Genomic DNA, 15,979 nt, shown 5'->3' on the forward strand with positions numbered 1-15,979 from the left:
GGCATTTTATATTTTTATATTGTAAATAATGCAATTCTATTTATTAAGTATAGTCTAGCCAAAACCCTATCAGCTGATTCACAATAAGTTCAGTAGAAGGCTAGAAGCCCAATAGTAACCAAACATTCCTTGAAATGGTCAATAGATTCAGAAATAGTCAGACATGGAATGGAACATATTCTGATTTAAATTGCTTATTTAATTTTTTTAACCAACAAAGCAACATTAGGATAGTGTAAATACACAGTACACACTGATTGCAATTCTCACTGGGACCTACTGTACAAATTGCACACACGTCACACACACATTCCCTTTTGTCCCTCAAGTCGTACCATAGATCGCTGACGTCACTTTAAACTTAAAATGGCGGCCCCCATCAACAACATTAGCTTAGCGAACCTGCCACCGCACTTCTATGTGCATAAAGTGTGGTAACAAAATATCACAGCCCCTAAGACTGGGAGCGTTCTAACTCTACTGAGCATGTACCCAACATTATATGAAAAATAAAAAGTCATTACAACGTTTTAGTGCACTTCAAGCGCTAAAGGGATTCATAACTTATAGCAGGGTCAATCTCAGTGTTAGTACTCGTCTGTTTATTTTCTTTTCATACCTTTTTAAGTGAACGTGGTCTTGTCCTTGTTGTATCCATGTGTAATGTTGATAGTAGTGGGTGTACACAGATGAAAGAGAGCAAGTCTGTGTCTGGGATATAGGTCCCGACTCCCAGGCTATTAGCCTAGCCATCCTCTCAGCCTCTGTCGTCTTAAATGTTCTTTTGGTAGAACTGTTCGGCTGCCGCAGGAGTGTTGAGAGAGTAGCAGATTCCGTTCATGGTTATTGGTATAAGCTGTAGTCATGAGAGACCTGGGATGCGGTTTTTAACCTCACGTATGTTATGTAGCTTGGCTTTTAGTGGGCCATAAACGCTGCTCAGCTTAACCCGGAAACGGAAATGGGAAATGCTGAAATAATAACGTGACTTATTCTAAAAGTTATAATTATTTTGTCTCATCTTGTTTTAATCAACATAAATTAGAGAGAATTCGTCATGGTTTTTGTACACTACATTTTTGTGTCCTCAGTTGTGGTCAACGGTATTTAATTAATAATTTAGTGACGTTGGTGTCACATGGTCTTCAATAACGTGACGTCACGTCTCGTTGTCGTCGCGGGAAAAAGCTTCGTTGGCGAAGATCTTTCCTCATCAATTTCGTTGACAAAATTAACACTGCTTGAGCGGAATTCTTTAAGATCATAATTATCTCATACACTTCATTAATACTAGGAGGATCAAAACTTGGGAGTGAGGAGAATTGACCTTTGATCAAACTACAAGGGCTCAAGTTAGAGTCTGCAATACAAGATGCCAATGAAGAACCAACATTTATAAAGAATTCATTGAAACCATCTGCAATTTATTTCGGGCTGCGCAGAAGAGTTCCATCCTTCCTTAGCATCTTAGCAGGTGCAACTGGTGGGGATTTATTCGAGTTAGTAAATGGTTGATGAGTTTCCAAGTAGACTTAATGTCATTAGACGCTTGAGTAAATTTGTGTTCATACTAAACTTCATAGTCATTTGCTTTCCTTACAGAGTGAATGAATTTGTTTTTGTATTTCTTCTATGTTACCACATTTATATTGGTGGGGTTGATAGTAGCTTTCCTATACATTTTATTTGCTTATAGGTTATATTGTCTATCCCTCCATCCCTTCTCCTCCCTTGCCTCTATCCATCTCTCTCCATTGTTCTCTCTCTCTTCATCTCATCTCTAGTCCTCTCATCCTCAATCACCTGCCCTGTCTTCATTATTAATCCTGTCATTCCTTTCATCCTTCCACTGGCCTCTCTCTCTCTCTCTCTCTCTCTCTCTCTCTCTCTCTCTCTCTCTCTCTCTCTCTCTCTCTCTCTCTCTCTCTCTCTCTCTCTCTCTCTCTCTCTCTCTCTCTCTCCTCTCTCTCTCTCTCTCTCTCTCTCTCTCTCTCTCTCTCTCTCTCTCTCTCTCTCTCTCTCTCTCTCTCTCTCTCTCTCTCTCTCTCTCTCTCTCTCTCTCTCTCTCTCTCTCTCTCTCTCTCTCTCTCTCTCTCTCTCTCTCTCTCTCTCTCTCTCTCTCTCTCTCTCTCTCTCTCTCTCTCTCTCTCTCTCTCTCTCTCTCTCTCTCTCTCTCTCTCTCTCTCTCTTTCTCTTTCAGGTGAGTTGTATGACCTTGATGCAACCTCTCTCCAGCTAAAAGTCATCAATTATGTAAGTAATTGAGATCACACACACACACATTACACAAAGGTTTCATTCATACACCACTCTCCGCTCCTCTCCTCTCTTCTCCTCTCCCCTCATCTCCTCTTTTCTTTTCTCTTCTTCTCTCCTCCCCTCTCCTCTCCCCCCTCTTCTCCCCTTCTCTCTTCTTTCATCTAATCTCCTCTCCCCTCCTCTTCTTCTCGCATCTCTCATCTCTCCTCTCCTCTCTTGACAGAGAGAAAGAAGTGGAGAATGAACTGGGAGACAGAGAGGGATGGAGGGAGAGCAAGAGAGAGAGGAGATGGAGAGAGGGAGAGACAGAGAGAGAGGAGACACAGAGATAGGGAGAAATAGAGAGAGAGAGAGAGAGAGAGAGAGAGAGAGAGAGAGAGAGAGAGAGAGAGAGAGAGAGAGAGAGAGAGAGAGAGAGAGAGAGAGAGAGAGATAATAATAATAATAATAATAATAATAATAATAATAATAATAATAATAATAATAATAATAATAATAATAATAATAATGATAAAACAAGTACATTTTTAAAAAGTAAAGATAAAACATACATACAACAATCTGTAAGGTTGAGCTGTTTACCAGGTGTATGTTGAGCTGTTTACCAGCTGTAGGTTGAGCTGTCTACCTGGTGCAGGTTGAGCTGTCTACCAGGTGTAGGTTGGCTTTCCACAGTTGTACTCCTCTATATTTTATTGAATACTGCCCCTTGGTATGATAGAAAGGAAGATGTAGATTGTTTGTTTGTCTCGTTTTGTGAATGAATAGAGGAATTCTTACAGAAATATTGTTGGACACATTCTGGTAAATTTCTTTGTTTATTAGATATTTTATTGAGTCGATCTTTCCTTTTTTCCTTTATCTGTTGCTTTGCTTCTCTCAATATAAAACATAATTGCATTAACAAAGATGATCAAGGTATGTGCGGCAGCATCACAGGTACTCAACAGAATAGTCTGTCTGATTTGTATAACAAAACGTTGTTAAAGAAAGCAGAATCCAGCCTGTCTGACAACACATCTCTTTTCATTGTTATGCTGACGACACACAACTAAATGAAAACAAATGTGAAATAATCCTCTTCGGTCCCCCAGACGCTGTCACCACCCTTACCAACAGTCTTGGCAACCTGTCCTCCCTGGTCAAGCCTTATGTCAAGAACCTAGGTGTCATTTTTGATCCCCAATTTAAATTCGACAGACAAGTGAACTCAGTGGTGAAGGCATGTTTTTTCCAATTACGCACCATTGCTAAGCTCAAAGCCCTTCTCTCCCCTGCAGACCTTCAGAGAGTTATCCACACTTTCATTTAATCTAGATAAGACTACTGCAACTCCCTCTATATAGGCATCAACCAGTCTTCCCTGTCCCGCTACAGCTAGTACAGAACGCCACTGCCAGACTGTTGACCGGAACCCGTAAGAGAGACCATATCACCCCTGTCCTTGCCTCCCTTCATTGGCTTCCAGTACGCTACAGAATACATTTTAAGGTTCTCCTCTTCGTTTTTAAAGCCCTTAATGGTCAGCCCCCCTCCTACATCTCAGACCTCCTATCCCCCTATTACAACACCAGGTCCCTCAGGTCAGCCGATCAGAGGCTCCTGACCTTAAGCTCAGGGTGGGCCGTGCCTTTGCTGTCGCAGCCCCTGAACTGTGGAACAGCATCCCCACCTCCATTAGGCTTGCCCCCTCGATAGATGCCTTCAAATCTAGAACGCCCACTTCTACCCATTAGCACTTTGGTTGACCATGTGTCATGTTAAATGTGCTATATAAATAAATCTGACTGACTGACTGACCCACTCCCAACCTACCCCACCCTCTGCACCTAGAGTGTCAGACCTTCAAACACCCATTAGCCACCCCCTGTACCAGGAGTTCCAGACCTTCAAACACCCACTAGCTACTCTCTGCACCTAGCGTTTCAGATGTTCAAACACCCACTAGCCACCCCTGTACCTAGAGTTTCAGATCTTCAAACACCCACTAGCCACCCCTGTACCTAGAGTTTTAGACCTTCAAACACCCACTAGCCAAACCAACCGATACAGACACTCCTTGTCTCCTTCATACCCTCAGCCATGTCCCTGCTAAACTCTAATAGAAAAAGCTAATATCAGCTTGACCACTCAACCACACTTGGTAAATATTGTTTGTAATGAAAAGTATGTTTTACTTATGTACTCTGTTTTAATGTTTTTTATATGTTTTATTTAAACTGCCATGATCTTGTTGACTGAGAGAGAGAGAGAGAGAGAGAGAGAGAGAGAGAGAGAGAGAGAGAGAGAGAGAGAGAGAGAGAGAGAGAGAGAGAGAGAGGGATATTGAGGGAGATATCAGAGAGAGAAAAAGAAAGAGAGAGATTGAGATTGAGGGAGATAGAAGACTGTTTGATAGAAGATGTGTACAGACAGACCTGAGCAAAATAATAAGAGGAGAGACAGATAGAGAGACAGAAAGACAGAGGTGATTGGAAGGTCAACCTCTATCAGGAGAACAACGCAGGTCCCTGAGAACAAGCGTTTACAACACCTAGGACACACACACAGACATGCACACACACACACTTTCTTTTTCTTTCTTTTGTTGTGTTCTTACACATATAAAAACAATCACATAATACAATATAATCCACAAAGAAATGTGAAGGAGAATTGCCTAAAAACTTGAATTGCCTAAAATACTTGGTAACAGGTAGGCTCAAATGCACAACACGGGAGACAGGAGAATGTTCAACCCCGTAGGGCACTTAATACTACGTCGAAAAAAGTGGAAAACACCAGTCCGGTATGTGTGTGTGTGTGCGTCTTGAGCCTGGTGGGCGGATGACCATGACCGGTAGAGAGCACAGGAGTGGAGCTGTGAAGACACAGAGGGAGAAAAACAAAATACTGTAAGTCTTCACGGGAAAAACGAAGTCAGGCACATGGGGAAAAACCAGGGGCGTCATATATATTTTTTTTTTATATAATTACATTTTTTTATGTTGATTTAGAATTTGAATGTCAACATTATGAACGAAGCTTCGAACTATTCGGTACAGCCCTAGCATGTTTTGATATTGTCAATTATCTCACTTTTACTAGGTGACTTTTACTGTGACTAACTGAAATATGCCAAAAAAAAGGAAAATGGACATAGGGACGTTTTTTAATCAAAGGGCAGCAGAAACAAGTGATACAGGGACACAGGTAAGGTCTTACAATGGCTTAGTGATTATAACAGTGCAGTTCAGTATTCAGTAACCCATACTTTTTGTGAACGTGTTTTTGATACTACATTCTGTTGAACACACACCTCAAAACCGTACCTAAGGAAAATTGGCTCAATTGCAAGAAAAATAATAGACAGTTATGATATTACATTCTGCATAATTTGTTTGCAAAATATTGTGGTTCCCTGCTTTAGTCTGTTGACACATTTCTATACAAAAAATTATTGTGTAGTCCTGTGTGTCATACCTAAATGTCATATAAGTGAATTGTATAGAAACAACTCACCAAAAGTGACTATTTCACAACTGATTTGACAAAAAAAAATTACCAAGGGGGGGAAACCCCCACTTGAGCCCCCCCTCCCTCCCCCTTGCCATACCTTGCCTTTTACTGAAATGACGCCACTGGGAAAAACGCGCTGACAAAAACACGATAACATGAGATGTAAAAAAGTACGGGAAGGGTGGATACATGGGAACACAACGGCGTGCGTGCGTGCGTGCCTGTGTGTATGTTCTATGTTTGAACAGATACAGATACAGATACAGATAATGACGTCTCCACACATACATAACCAGGAACCAGAAACACTTTGAGAATACAGTCACACCTTGGTTGCAGCTATAAACTCATGTAAACCAAACAGGAAATTATAGCATGGACAATAATGCTGTATTTATATATTTATATTTATTGTATACATATTTATCCACATCTGTCTGTATATACCTGCATAATCCTTTATATATACCTATTTATACACCTGCATATAACCCATATAACCCATATGCTGTATGCTGTATATATTTATCCACATCTGTCTGTATACCTACACATAATCATTTTCATATACCTGTAGATACTATATCTATATCATATATCTCACCTACTCTTATACTATACAGTAGTATTTCGTAAAAAAAAAAAATTATATCCAGTTTAATCACCTGTAGGCCTACATTGTATTGTACTTGCACTTCACTGTTACATTTGCACTCTGGTTGGATGCCAACCTTTTTGTTGTACTGTACTTGTGCTGTATAATGACAATACATTTAAATTTAAATCTAAATCTAATCGAAATATAAATATAAAAATATAAAGTCAGGCCACTGAACTTAGAAGCAGGCCAGGACAGTGTTTCTAGTTGTATTCTAAAATTCTATTCAAACTAAAATGTGACTATATGGTTTTATATTAACTTAATAAATAAACAAAAACGAAAAATCTACTTATTTCAACGAACATTTCAAACTAAATAACAGATTATGCACATAAAACGCTGAAAACAACCGAAGCAACAATAGTATTTTAATGAGGCTATTATTATTATCATTATTATTTTGCAACAAGTTAGCCCTCTCATAAATAGCACATATAAATGAATAACTAACTTGAACTAACTTATTAGGATTGAAGTGATATTTGGCTTAAAAAATCGGTCGCCTGGCAAAAAATAAAATAAAATAAAAAGCCTGACGATGTGCATTGGGCCGCGGCTCTCTGACGCCTTATTTTCTGGGTCCCGGCCTGAAAAGTTTGGGAACCCCTGCTCTAGTCCAGGGGTGGCCAACCCGCGGCTCGCGAGCCGCATGCAGCTCTTTGCCCGCCAATGTGTGGCTCCTCCCTCCATTAAAAAAAATAAATAAAAAATTGTCATTCATTCCATAAGACATAGAATAAACATTTACAGACTTTTTTTTTTTTATGGTTAATTTGCATGTTCTTGGTATCTGATTCTAGGGACATCTATGGATATCAGGGAATGTATTCCCAGTGTCAGAAATATTGTGTATGTTACTAGGCTTGAGTAAATTGTAATGAACCAAAGGAGAATATCAATTCAATTATATATATATTTTTTTATCTTTGACTGTGAATAACACTGTGAGGATTCGCCTGTTCCCTGGACCTTTTTTCCCTGTCTCCTCACCTCACCAGCCCCCACCCTTGTGAGAACTTTTCCCTGCCTCCTACTCTTCACCAGCCCCCACCCTTGTGAGAACTTTTCCCTGCCTTCTACTCTCCTTCACCAGCCCCCACCCTTGGACTTTCTTGTTCAATTACCATCACGCAGCTGTCATAGTTTATGATTAGCGCCCCAGAGGGGTTTATATACCTGGACCTCCCTTCCAGTCCTGGTCGGGTCGTTCTGTATCTGTATCTGTGTTCATGGAGTGCTGTACGTTACCATTCTGTACGTCACCATCACCTGCCGCGTCTCCGGCGTGAGACGACGGCCCAGCCATCACCACCTGTCGCCGTTTGCCTGGAGTGGGACGCCGTCTTCGCTCTCTAATTCTCTACGGGAGGTTTTCCAGTGTTCCCACTCCAGATGTCAAGCCGGCGCACCATCGCTCCCTATTTCCACGGGAGGATGGCGTCTCTTCGCCCCGGTCCCCTGGGACCCCTGTGTTCTGCGCTGCCCGTCTGCAGCATTCGAGGAGGAGGAAGAGGATCTCCGTGCCTGGAGTGGGACACCGTCTTCGCTCTCTAATTCTCTACGGGAGGTTGCCAGTGTTCCCACTCCAGACGTCAAGCCGGCGCGTCATCGCTCCCTATTTCCACGGGAGGATGGCGCCTCTTCCCCCCGGCCTCCGCTGTCGGGCCCCTGTACCAAGTCAAGTCTCCGTGCCCGGTCCCCCCGGCCTCCGCTGTCGGGCCCCTGTCTCCGTACCAGGCCTCCGCCGTCGGGCCCCTGTCCCCGTGCCAGGCCTCCGCTGTCGGGCCCATGTCCCCGTGCCAGGCCTCCGCCGTCGGGCCCCTGTCCCCGTGCCAGGCCTCCGCCGTCGGGCCCCTGTCCCCGTGCCAGGCCTCCGCCGTCGGGCCCCTGTTCCCGTGCCAGGCCTCCGCCGTCGGAACCCTGTCCTCATCCCTGTAAGCAGCTCTGGCCCTCACCCTGTCCAAGGCCTTAACCCTGTTCTCTGTCCCTGTCTCCAGCCCGCCTCTCCGGGCCTCTGTCCCTGTCCCCCTCTCCAGTGCCCCTGGTCCTGGCCCTGACACTTAGCCCTGGTCCTTAGCCCTGGCCCTTAGCCTTAGTCCCTTAGCCTGTTCGCCTCTTAAAGGCACAGTGCCGCAGTTTCCATATTTCTTTGTCTCTAGTGTTTTTGTGTTCTCCCTTAAAGGGACTGTGCCGCTTTTTGTTCTATAATAAATATTTGCCCTGTTTTGGCTTACTCTCATACCTGTCTTGTGTTGTGCGATTGGGGTCGGTTACAAACCATAACAAACACCATGTTAAAATTTACCAGACCTGAAAAATCTAAGCAAATGAATAAAGGGAAGATGATTAAACAGAAGGTTTTGTAGATACAGTACTGAATTCTGCCATCCGGACACATGCTATTTGAAATATGATTATAGAATATCAGGCCTATAAATTACCTTATTATGGCCAAGTCGCACATCTATGGATCGGGCCAAATCTCCCCTTTCCAATGGCAGAATTCAATCTGGATTTAGTATCACCAGGCGTGATTCACAAGTACAGTTACTTTTTTATAATGTAAATTTCTCCAAAATCTTTCATCAGATTGCAACGTCGTTTTTTGCTAGACGTTCACAGAAAGGTAGCGAAACTAACTGTGTTCTGTATTATGGCAATAACGTTCAGGTTTGTGGGAGATATTCCCGAAAAATAAGAGAAATAAAAAAGTTTATCCAGAAGTCAGATGATTGACAGGGGCTGGCGTGAGCTGGGTAGGGTAGTTTTTCGAAATTCGAAAATCCATCAAAAGCCCTGGGTCTCTTCCTTCAAAAGACTACACTCACTTTTGGCTGCGCCACTTCCTCCCGTCAATATGCGCCAGTTTCCGACTCAATGCCCTGAGATTTCTATAATCATATATTTCACTAATAACAGTTACAATCATTGGTAAATTACTCTTGGTTACATTTGAAAAGAAAACGCAACATTAATTCATACATTTTGTAGAGATGGATTTATGGCCTGATGTCATTTGCGGTCCAGTACCGGACTGCTCGGGCTTAAGAGGTTAACGTAAGGTTATGTATATAACCAAGTTCTATGAATACTGGTGACGCTCAGCGTCATTCTGCACTAACCTCACTTTGTGCACAGCACTGAATAAAAATCCACAATGTACCTTTACATACCGACATCCGTCTGGCCACACCCCTATCCGCTTACCTTCATAAGCAGGTGTGTGGTCACCTACTCACCTCCTTCCCAAACTTTCACCACAAGGCGAGGTCAAGGGCCGCAGTGGCGTCCTGAAACTGAGCGTCACCAGTATTCATAGAACTTGGTTATATACATAACCTTACATTCTATATCATACTGGCTTCCGCTCAGCGTCATTTTGCACAACAGGAGCTGAGCGGGAGCCAGAAGCTCGACAAATGTACCCCGCAGAGGCCCCCCACAACCATCAGACCGGAGAGGACCGAGCCCCCCGACCCTCCCTAATGGAGGATACCCTCCCTATTGGAGGACGGGAGGGAGACGGATCCGACCGTGCGAAGAGAAACTCGAGCAACTCAACGCACAGGGTGAGCAAACCGTGGCTTGACCCCACGACTACGCAAACGCACAACCCGCATGCCACCAGGGAACAAACGGAAGGAACAACCCTCGTTACTGCCCCCAAAATCATGGGGTCAAGAGCAAACTCAACCCCTGTGGCAAGGCCATAGCAGCGGAGCGCGAAGGAAGACCCAGACCCACTGAAGGGACTGGATCCCCTGGAAAAAGGGGGCCCGGAAAGGTCAATGACGCCAAGCATCAAGACCTCACCAGGCGGTCACTTAGTGACACCGCCCCCCACATCGCCAGCGTATTCGGACAGGGCCCCTCCAAGAGTGGGCCCTTCCCCCCACTAGTACGCCGCCTGGCACACTGACCCTGCAACACAGGCAGTCAGCATGGCCGTAACGTGAAGCACTCAAAAGGCAAAGCATAGCGGAAGCAGGCAGCGCACCGGGGAGACGACCCCAGAGGGGTCGATCCCTTAAACCAGGCAGCAGGCTTTAGACCCGAGCCTGGAGCACTGCGGACGAAACAGGCGCCAAAGGGGTCAACTGAAAACAGCACCCCGGCGGAAGGGGCGTATGCTGGCATTGTTGCGCACCATGACAAAGCCTCCATCAAAAACCCCCACCCAGAGGGGTCGAGGCAGAGAAGGCTGACACGATTGGCAGACGTCATGAACGTGCAGGGGCACACTCAACCAGGTAACCTGGGAGTTGACTCTGCTCCAACACACCAGGGAATCAACCACCCTCTTGGTACCACAGGCGGTGGTTGTTCCTATAACGGTTCCTATAAAAATAAAAAACTCCAAAACACACCTGCGGGTATACACCGGCTACACCGCAGTACAAGTGTTTCAGTTTTCAAAAAAGGGTAATTCCAGGCCTACGGGTCGACGAAACACAACTTCGGACCGGGCCCGGCGGCTCGGGAAGCACACAGGGTCACCAGAGGAGGTCCAAAAGACCACCCCAACAGCCTCCTCTTCGCCATGCGTGAGAGAGGAGCGAAAGAAGGAGAACCAGCCCCTTCATGATAGGGCCAGGTACAACCTGTACCCAACAAAGGGTCTCCATAACGCCCAACCCTGTGACACCCGGGCCGACCCGGCATTTTTTCCCCCGAAAAAAAGCACAAGTCCCTCAGGGCACCAGAACAGCAGATCTGCGTCCCCGGCGGACAACGGGTTAACTGACCTGGACCAGCGTAACCAGAACCAGTCCCATGCCCTAACCACGCCGACATCCCCACTCCAGGAGAGGGGGTAGGTATGCGTGTCGATCTAAAACATGAAAAGAGGGCGCCACCCAGACGGTCCCATTCGTACCGCGCTCAGTGGCCCACCCCAAGGGCGTGAGACCCCTCTACCTATGTTCTGATCTATTCCGTTAACATCCCCCAGATATGAACGAGAATTCGTCGAGACAAACCTAGTAAACTGGCGCTCGGAAGAGACAAAATCCATCCCAGTTGCCCTATAAAAACGCTGTTTTAATAACGAGCAACCAAGGCGCACCAGCCTCATGTGTGATTCCTATCAGAAACACCCAGAGCCAGCACTATGTACGCGTCGAGACCCAAAACACATCAATGGATAGTCTAACAAGACACCAGATACTGTTCCTCTAAGCCGCCTGGGGAACGACAAGAAGCCGCTTTTTTCATTTTACATTTTCCAGAAAAAGAAAAAAGCGACGCAGCTGAGGGAAACACCACCCCGTCAACCACACTTCATAAGAGGGGACGGTGAGCGACGTACCCCTATGAGAGGGGGAAAACCATGACTCAACAGACCTATAAGGCGAGGAGTCAGGGAAACCCTAAACAATACCCCGTCCACCTACTCCAAAAAGGAGAGGACGGGGAACCCCCAGAGAGACTTCCCACACGAGCTGTATAGATTGAAAAGAAATATTGCAACATTGAACTATTTAACACTTGGGTTAGGGCTCTCCGAGGAGGAGGCACTGAACCAATACACACTCAATAATCGAATTGAATCGAATACACACACAATAGAGCAGAACTCCTTTTTGAAGTTCTACTCACCTTGACAATCTGAGGAGGAGGCTCTGAAACTCTGAGGAGGCTCCCTCACTGGGAAGGAGAGTCCGAACTCACAGAAGGCACTTCTCCCTGAGGAGGAGCTTCGTGAGGAGGAGCTCTGACAACTCCCTGAAACAGATCCATAACATGGACCTGAACAACTCACGGAAGTGACGTACTCTATGGCGTGGAAATTTCCACGGTGCACACGCCCAATTTTTCAGGGCGTGGGACCAGGAACCCCCCCCCCCCCCCCCCCCCCCACCCTGTAACGTGCCGAACAGCAACGTGACAGGAACCTTGAAGGACAGGGGGTTTTAACCCCTGACCAATCAGAAAAGGGGAGGAAAGGATTACCAGTTCACCCCTTTACGACCCCTCACCCCTGATACGATGTAATGACAAAGTAGAGCATGACACAGTCATAGCATGCTACATGAAGCATCTAACAGCTTCACATAGCTCATGTGCTAACCTGCTATCTGAGTTTTACTAAGGGAAAACACAGAACAGAGAGGGCCCCTTTAAGAGCCCCGGTCCAGACTTACACATGTGCTTCTGTGGACCAAACCTAACCCAGTTGTAGATCACAACGACACACACAACCCTTCATCACAACAAAAAATGGCAAAAGTACACTCTTACTACAGAGGAACGCTGTTTTTCATAACGAGAGAAGACACAAGTCCTCGATTATGTAATGGCCACAGACCTTGCTAAGCACACATGATAAGTGACCAAACAACCTTTTCTTTAGAAAAAAATAGTTTCTCAAGCGGAAGCACAACCCCAGCAACTTAAGCTGAGGGTTACATCGTATCCCCACAAACACAGTGACACAATATATTGTAAACAACATGTCTGAGAGGAGGGGGGGGAAGTCCCAGGGAAACCGGGGGGTCACCCCTCCTATCTTACCCTTGATACGACCAAGGTGAACATTCCTCAATCACATGTCACTAAGCATAGCTTCACAGGTTAACTAACCCTCTTAGTTGTGAGTTCACCCACGTTACAACGTTACATGAACACACATGTTCTCATCACAACCAACCAGTTCATTTTTACACATGTAAAAAACAACGCCGATTTACTATGGAGAGAGAAGCTATACCAGTGACAAGACAATTCACACACAACACGCGTCGTATCCTCAATGTATTGCAGCAAACATTTTGGAAACATCGTTATTACAAAACATTTAGAAGGGAAGAAAAGAAGAAGTGTTTAAAGTCCGGTCAGGACTCCTACCTTCACCCTGAGCGCAGGCCGAGAGGACTACAACACTGGTTAACGGGACACAGAGTCGAACCCAGCATCTCCTGCGTTGGTGACGAGGGTATGTCCGCTACGCCACCCAGCCGCCGTTCTCCATGTTGACGAAGTCCTCGCTGGCACTGGCAACCCGGTGTAGGGTCGACTAACATCCTCTGTCAAAGATGACGTCGTAGTCAGAGTGTTTAAGGCATGTTATAGTCACAGTAATGTTTCAACAGTGTAGCATTAAGCTAACAGCCGTCCGACTGATAGCAACAAGCTAACGTTTACTAGCCTAGTAAACACAACGAGCTAGCGCCGCAGCTAACAGCTGACTGGCTAACACAGTAGGCCACAAACTAGCACGCCAGCTAAGCAGCTATCACCTGAACTGTACACAACGACATAACAAGCCACACTTCAGACAGGCCGCTGTCCAAGTCCCTCCCCATCCTAAGAGGGAAGAGAAAAAGAAATGTCAAACACAGTTTTCAACTGTGATTTACCAGACATACAGCGGAGCCGGCACAATTCCCATCCGGGCTGCAGCCGACTTGAGCATGGAACTCCCGATAATGAAGATCCATGCCCACTTTTCCTCGTGCTTTAGGGTGTACTTCCACATTCATGTGAAAGATGGGGCCTGCACGGGACAGAGAAGCATCCGCTCTTCCAGAGAATCCCGGGTTTTAACCAGGTCTCGGTCGCGGCCCACTAGGTTGACCATCATGGGCGTCAGACCAAGATCCTCCGTCCGCCGCTTAAGAAGCAGCGCAGAGGACCCCAGTCCGGGGTCGGCTTTCGTAAAATGTTCAGCTAACCCCCATAGCGTTAACAGACAACTAGCGCTCGCAAGCAAAACAGTACTCACCCAACACGGAAGCAACCCAGTTTCTCACAACAGCCGGTGCCTCCCACAGTCCAGCTGTATGACCGGAGGGTCAATACCCATCCAGCCGCAGCAAGGAGGACTGCAGTTGGGGAGTATATCAGCGGCGCGAGCCCCTAATACGAAAAAGCCGTTGGAGGTCAGAATGATCATCATCTTCCAGACACTCCAGTGACGAAGACAATATCGCCGTATTTTCTCGAAAATAGTGAGAGAGAAAATAAAGATATAATGTCAACGTATCTTCCCGTCTTCTGTTTTCCTCTCAACTTTCTTCAGCTTACAACCTCGTCAAGTGGGTATATAACAGGCACTTCCTTGTGGTGAAAGTGAAGAAGGAGGCGAGTAGGTGACCACACACCTGCTTATGAAGGTAAGCGGATAGGGGTGTGGCCAGACGGATGTCGGTGTGTAAAGGTACATTGTGGATTTTTATTCAGTGCTGTGCACGAAGTGAGGTTAGTGCAGAATGACGCTGAGCGGAAGCCAGTATGATATAGAACCCTGTGAGGCCCAAATAAAAAAGACATTAGCAACATTAGAGGCCAGAGGGTGGGACCTATAAACACATGAAGGGTGCCGTGACTGAAAAAAGGTTGAGAAACGCTGGTATATATGGTGTATCTCTTTGTGGTACCACAGTAATTTTTGTGGCTCTTAGTCTCTGACTGGTTGGCCACCCCTGCTCTAGTCATAACAATAGTGTGTTTTTCTAGGCTGATCCCGAGTGGTTGTTTTTCTCCTCAGCTCCAGGAGCAGACCAGATCCCTGTGCTGCTGTCTCCTTCTCGTGTCTGAAGACAACCACCAGGTCTTCTGCCAGGTAACCTATCCTGTCTGGGAGCGATATTTTTTTTGCATAATGAGTAGGACCTGTCTATGGGAATATTATAGGCATGCTATTATATTATAGGCATGTTATTATATTATACTCATATTATAATTGTATTATAGGCATGTTATAATATTATAGGCATGTTTTTATGCCATAAGGACCTACAGTATGAAGTCTGCCATAAGGACGTACAGCATGGTGTCTGTCATAAGGACCTACAGTATGAAGTCTGCCATAAGGACGTACAGTATGGTGTCTGTCATAAAGACCTACAGTATGAAGTCTGCCATAAGGACGTACAGTATGGTGTCTGTCATGAGGACCTACAGTATGAAGTCTGCCATAAGGATGTACAGTATGGTGTCTGTCATAAGGACTTACAGTATGAAGTCTGCCATGAGGACCAACAGTTCAAGTTTCTTTATTAGTTTTCATACAGAAGTACAGAATACTTTTATACAAAATGCTTCTTTCTGTTACGCTCCAGAGACTGTGCTAGACAAAAAAGATAAGTATAAAATAAAATGAGAAGTAAAAAATAGAAGTCACGTAAGTAGACACAAGTGTTCAGTATGTACAATGTTCAATGCAGAGTAGAAGTAACTGAGTTACCATACAATATACTATACAATATACTAATATACAATATACTATATAGTGCAAAGCAGAAATGGGATGAGGTACAATTTAGGTACAATTTACAGTAAGGTGTACTGAGGTATGGGTTGTAGTGCAAATTCTTTGCCAATAAATATAAAGTGTGTTTAGGTGTTCTAAAGTGTGTAGAGTGGGTGCTGCAGTGAGTTGTTTGTTTAAAGTGAGTGTGTGCGTGTGGATGTGTGTGCTGTGAGTGCATTTGATGGTTGTTGCATAGTGTTATTGTTCGTTGAGCAACCTGATGGCCTTGGGATAGAAGTTTCTTCTGAGTCTTTCTGTGCTTGCCATGAGACTCCGGTATTGCTTGCCTGACCGCAGCAGTTCAAAGA

At 45.2% G+C, this 15,979-nt stretch overlaps 1 protein-coding gene across 1 annotated transcript in view; it reads left to right on the top strand.

Moving 5' to 3' along the window:
• Window positions 1-15,979, top strand: part of pde2a (phosphodiesterase 2A) — a gene marked incomplete at its 5' end in the record, with an annotated part of 420,725 nt that overhangs the window by 212,499 nt on the left and 192,247 nt on the right. Inside the window, 2 exons of the mRNA XM_084308457.1 lie at window positions 2,201-2,253; window positions 14,907-14,981. Coding sequence (XP_084164583.1) covers window positions 2,201-2,253; window positions 14,907-14,981 — 128 coding nt within the window. The remainder of the gene's footprint in view (window positions 1-2,200; window positions 2,254-14,906; window positions 14,982-15,979) is intronic.

The sequence above is a fragment of the Notolepis coatsorum genome (assembly GCF_963971535.1).
Source record: "Notolepis coatsorum genome assembly, chromosome: 1".
Lineage (NCBI taxonomy): Eukaryota > Metazoa > Chordata > Actinopteri > Aulopiformes > Paralepididae > Notolepis > Notolepis coatsorum.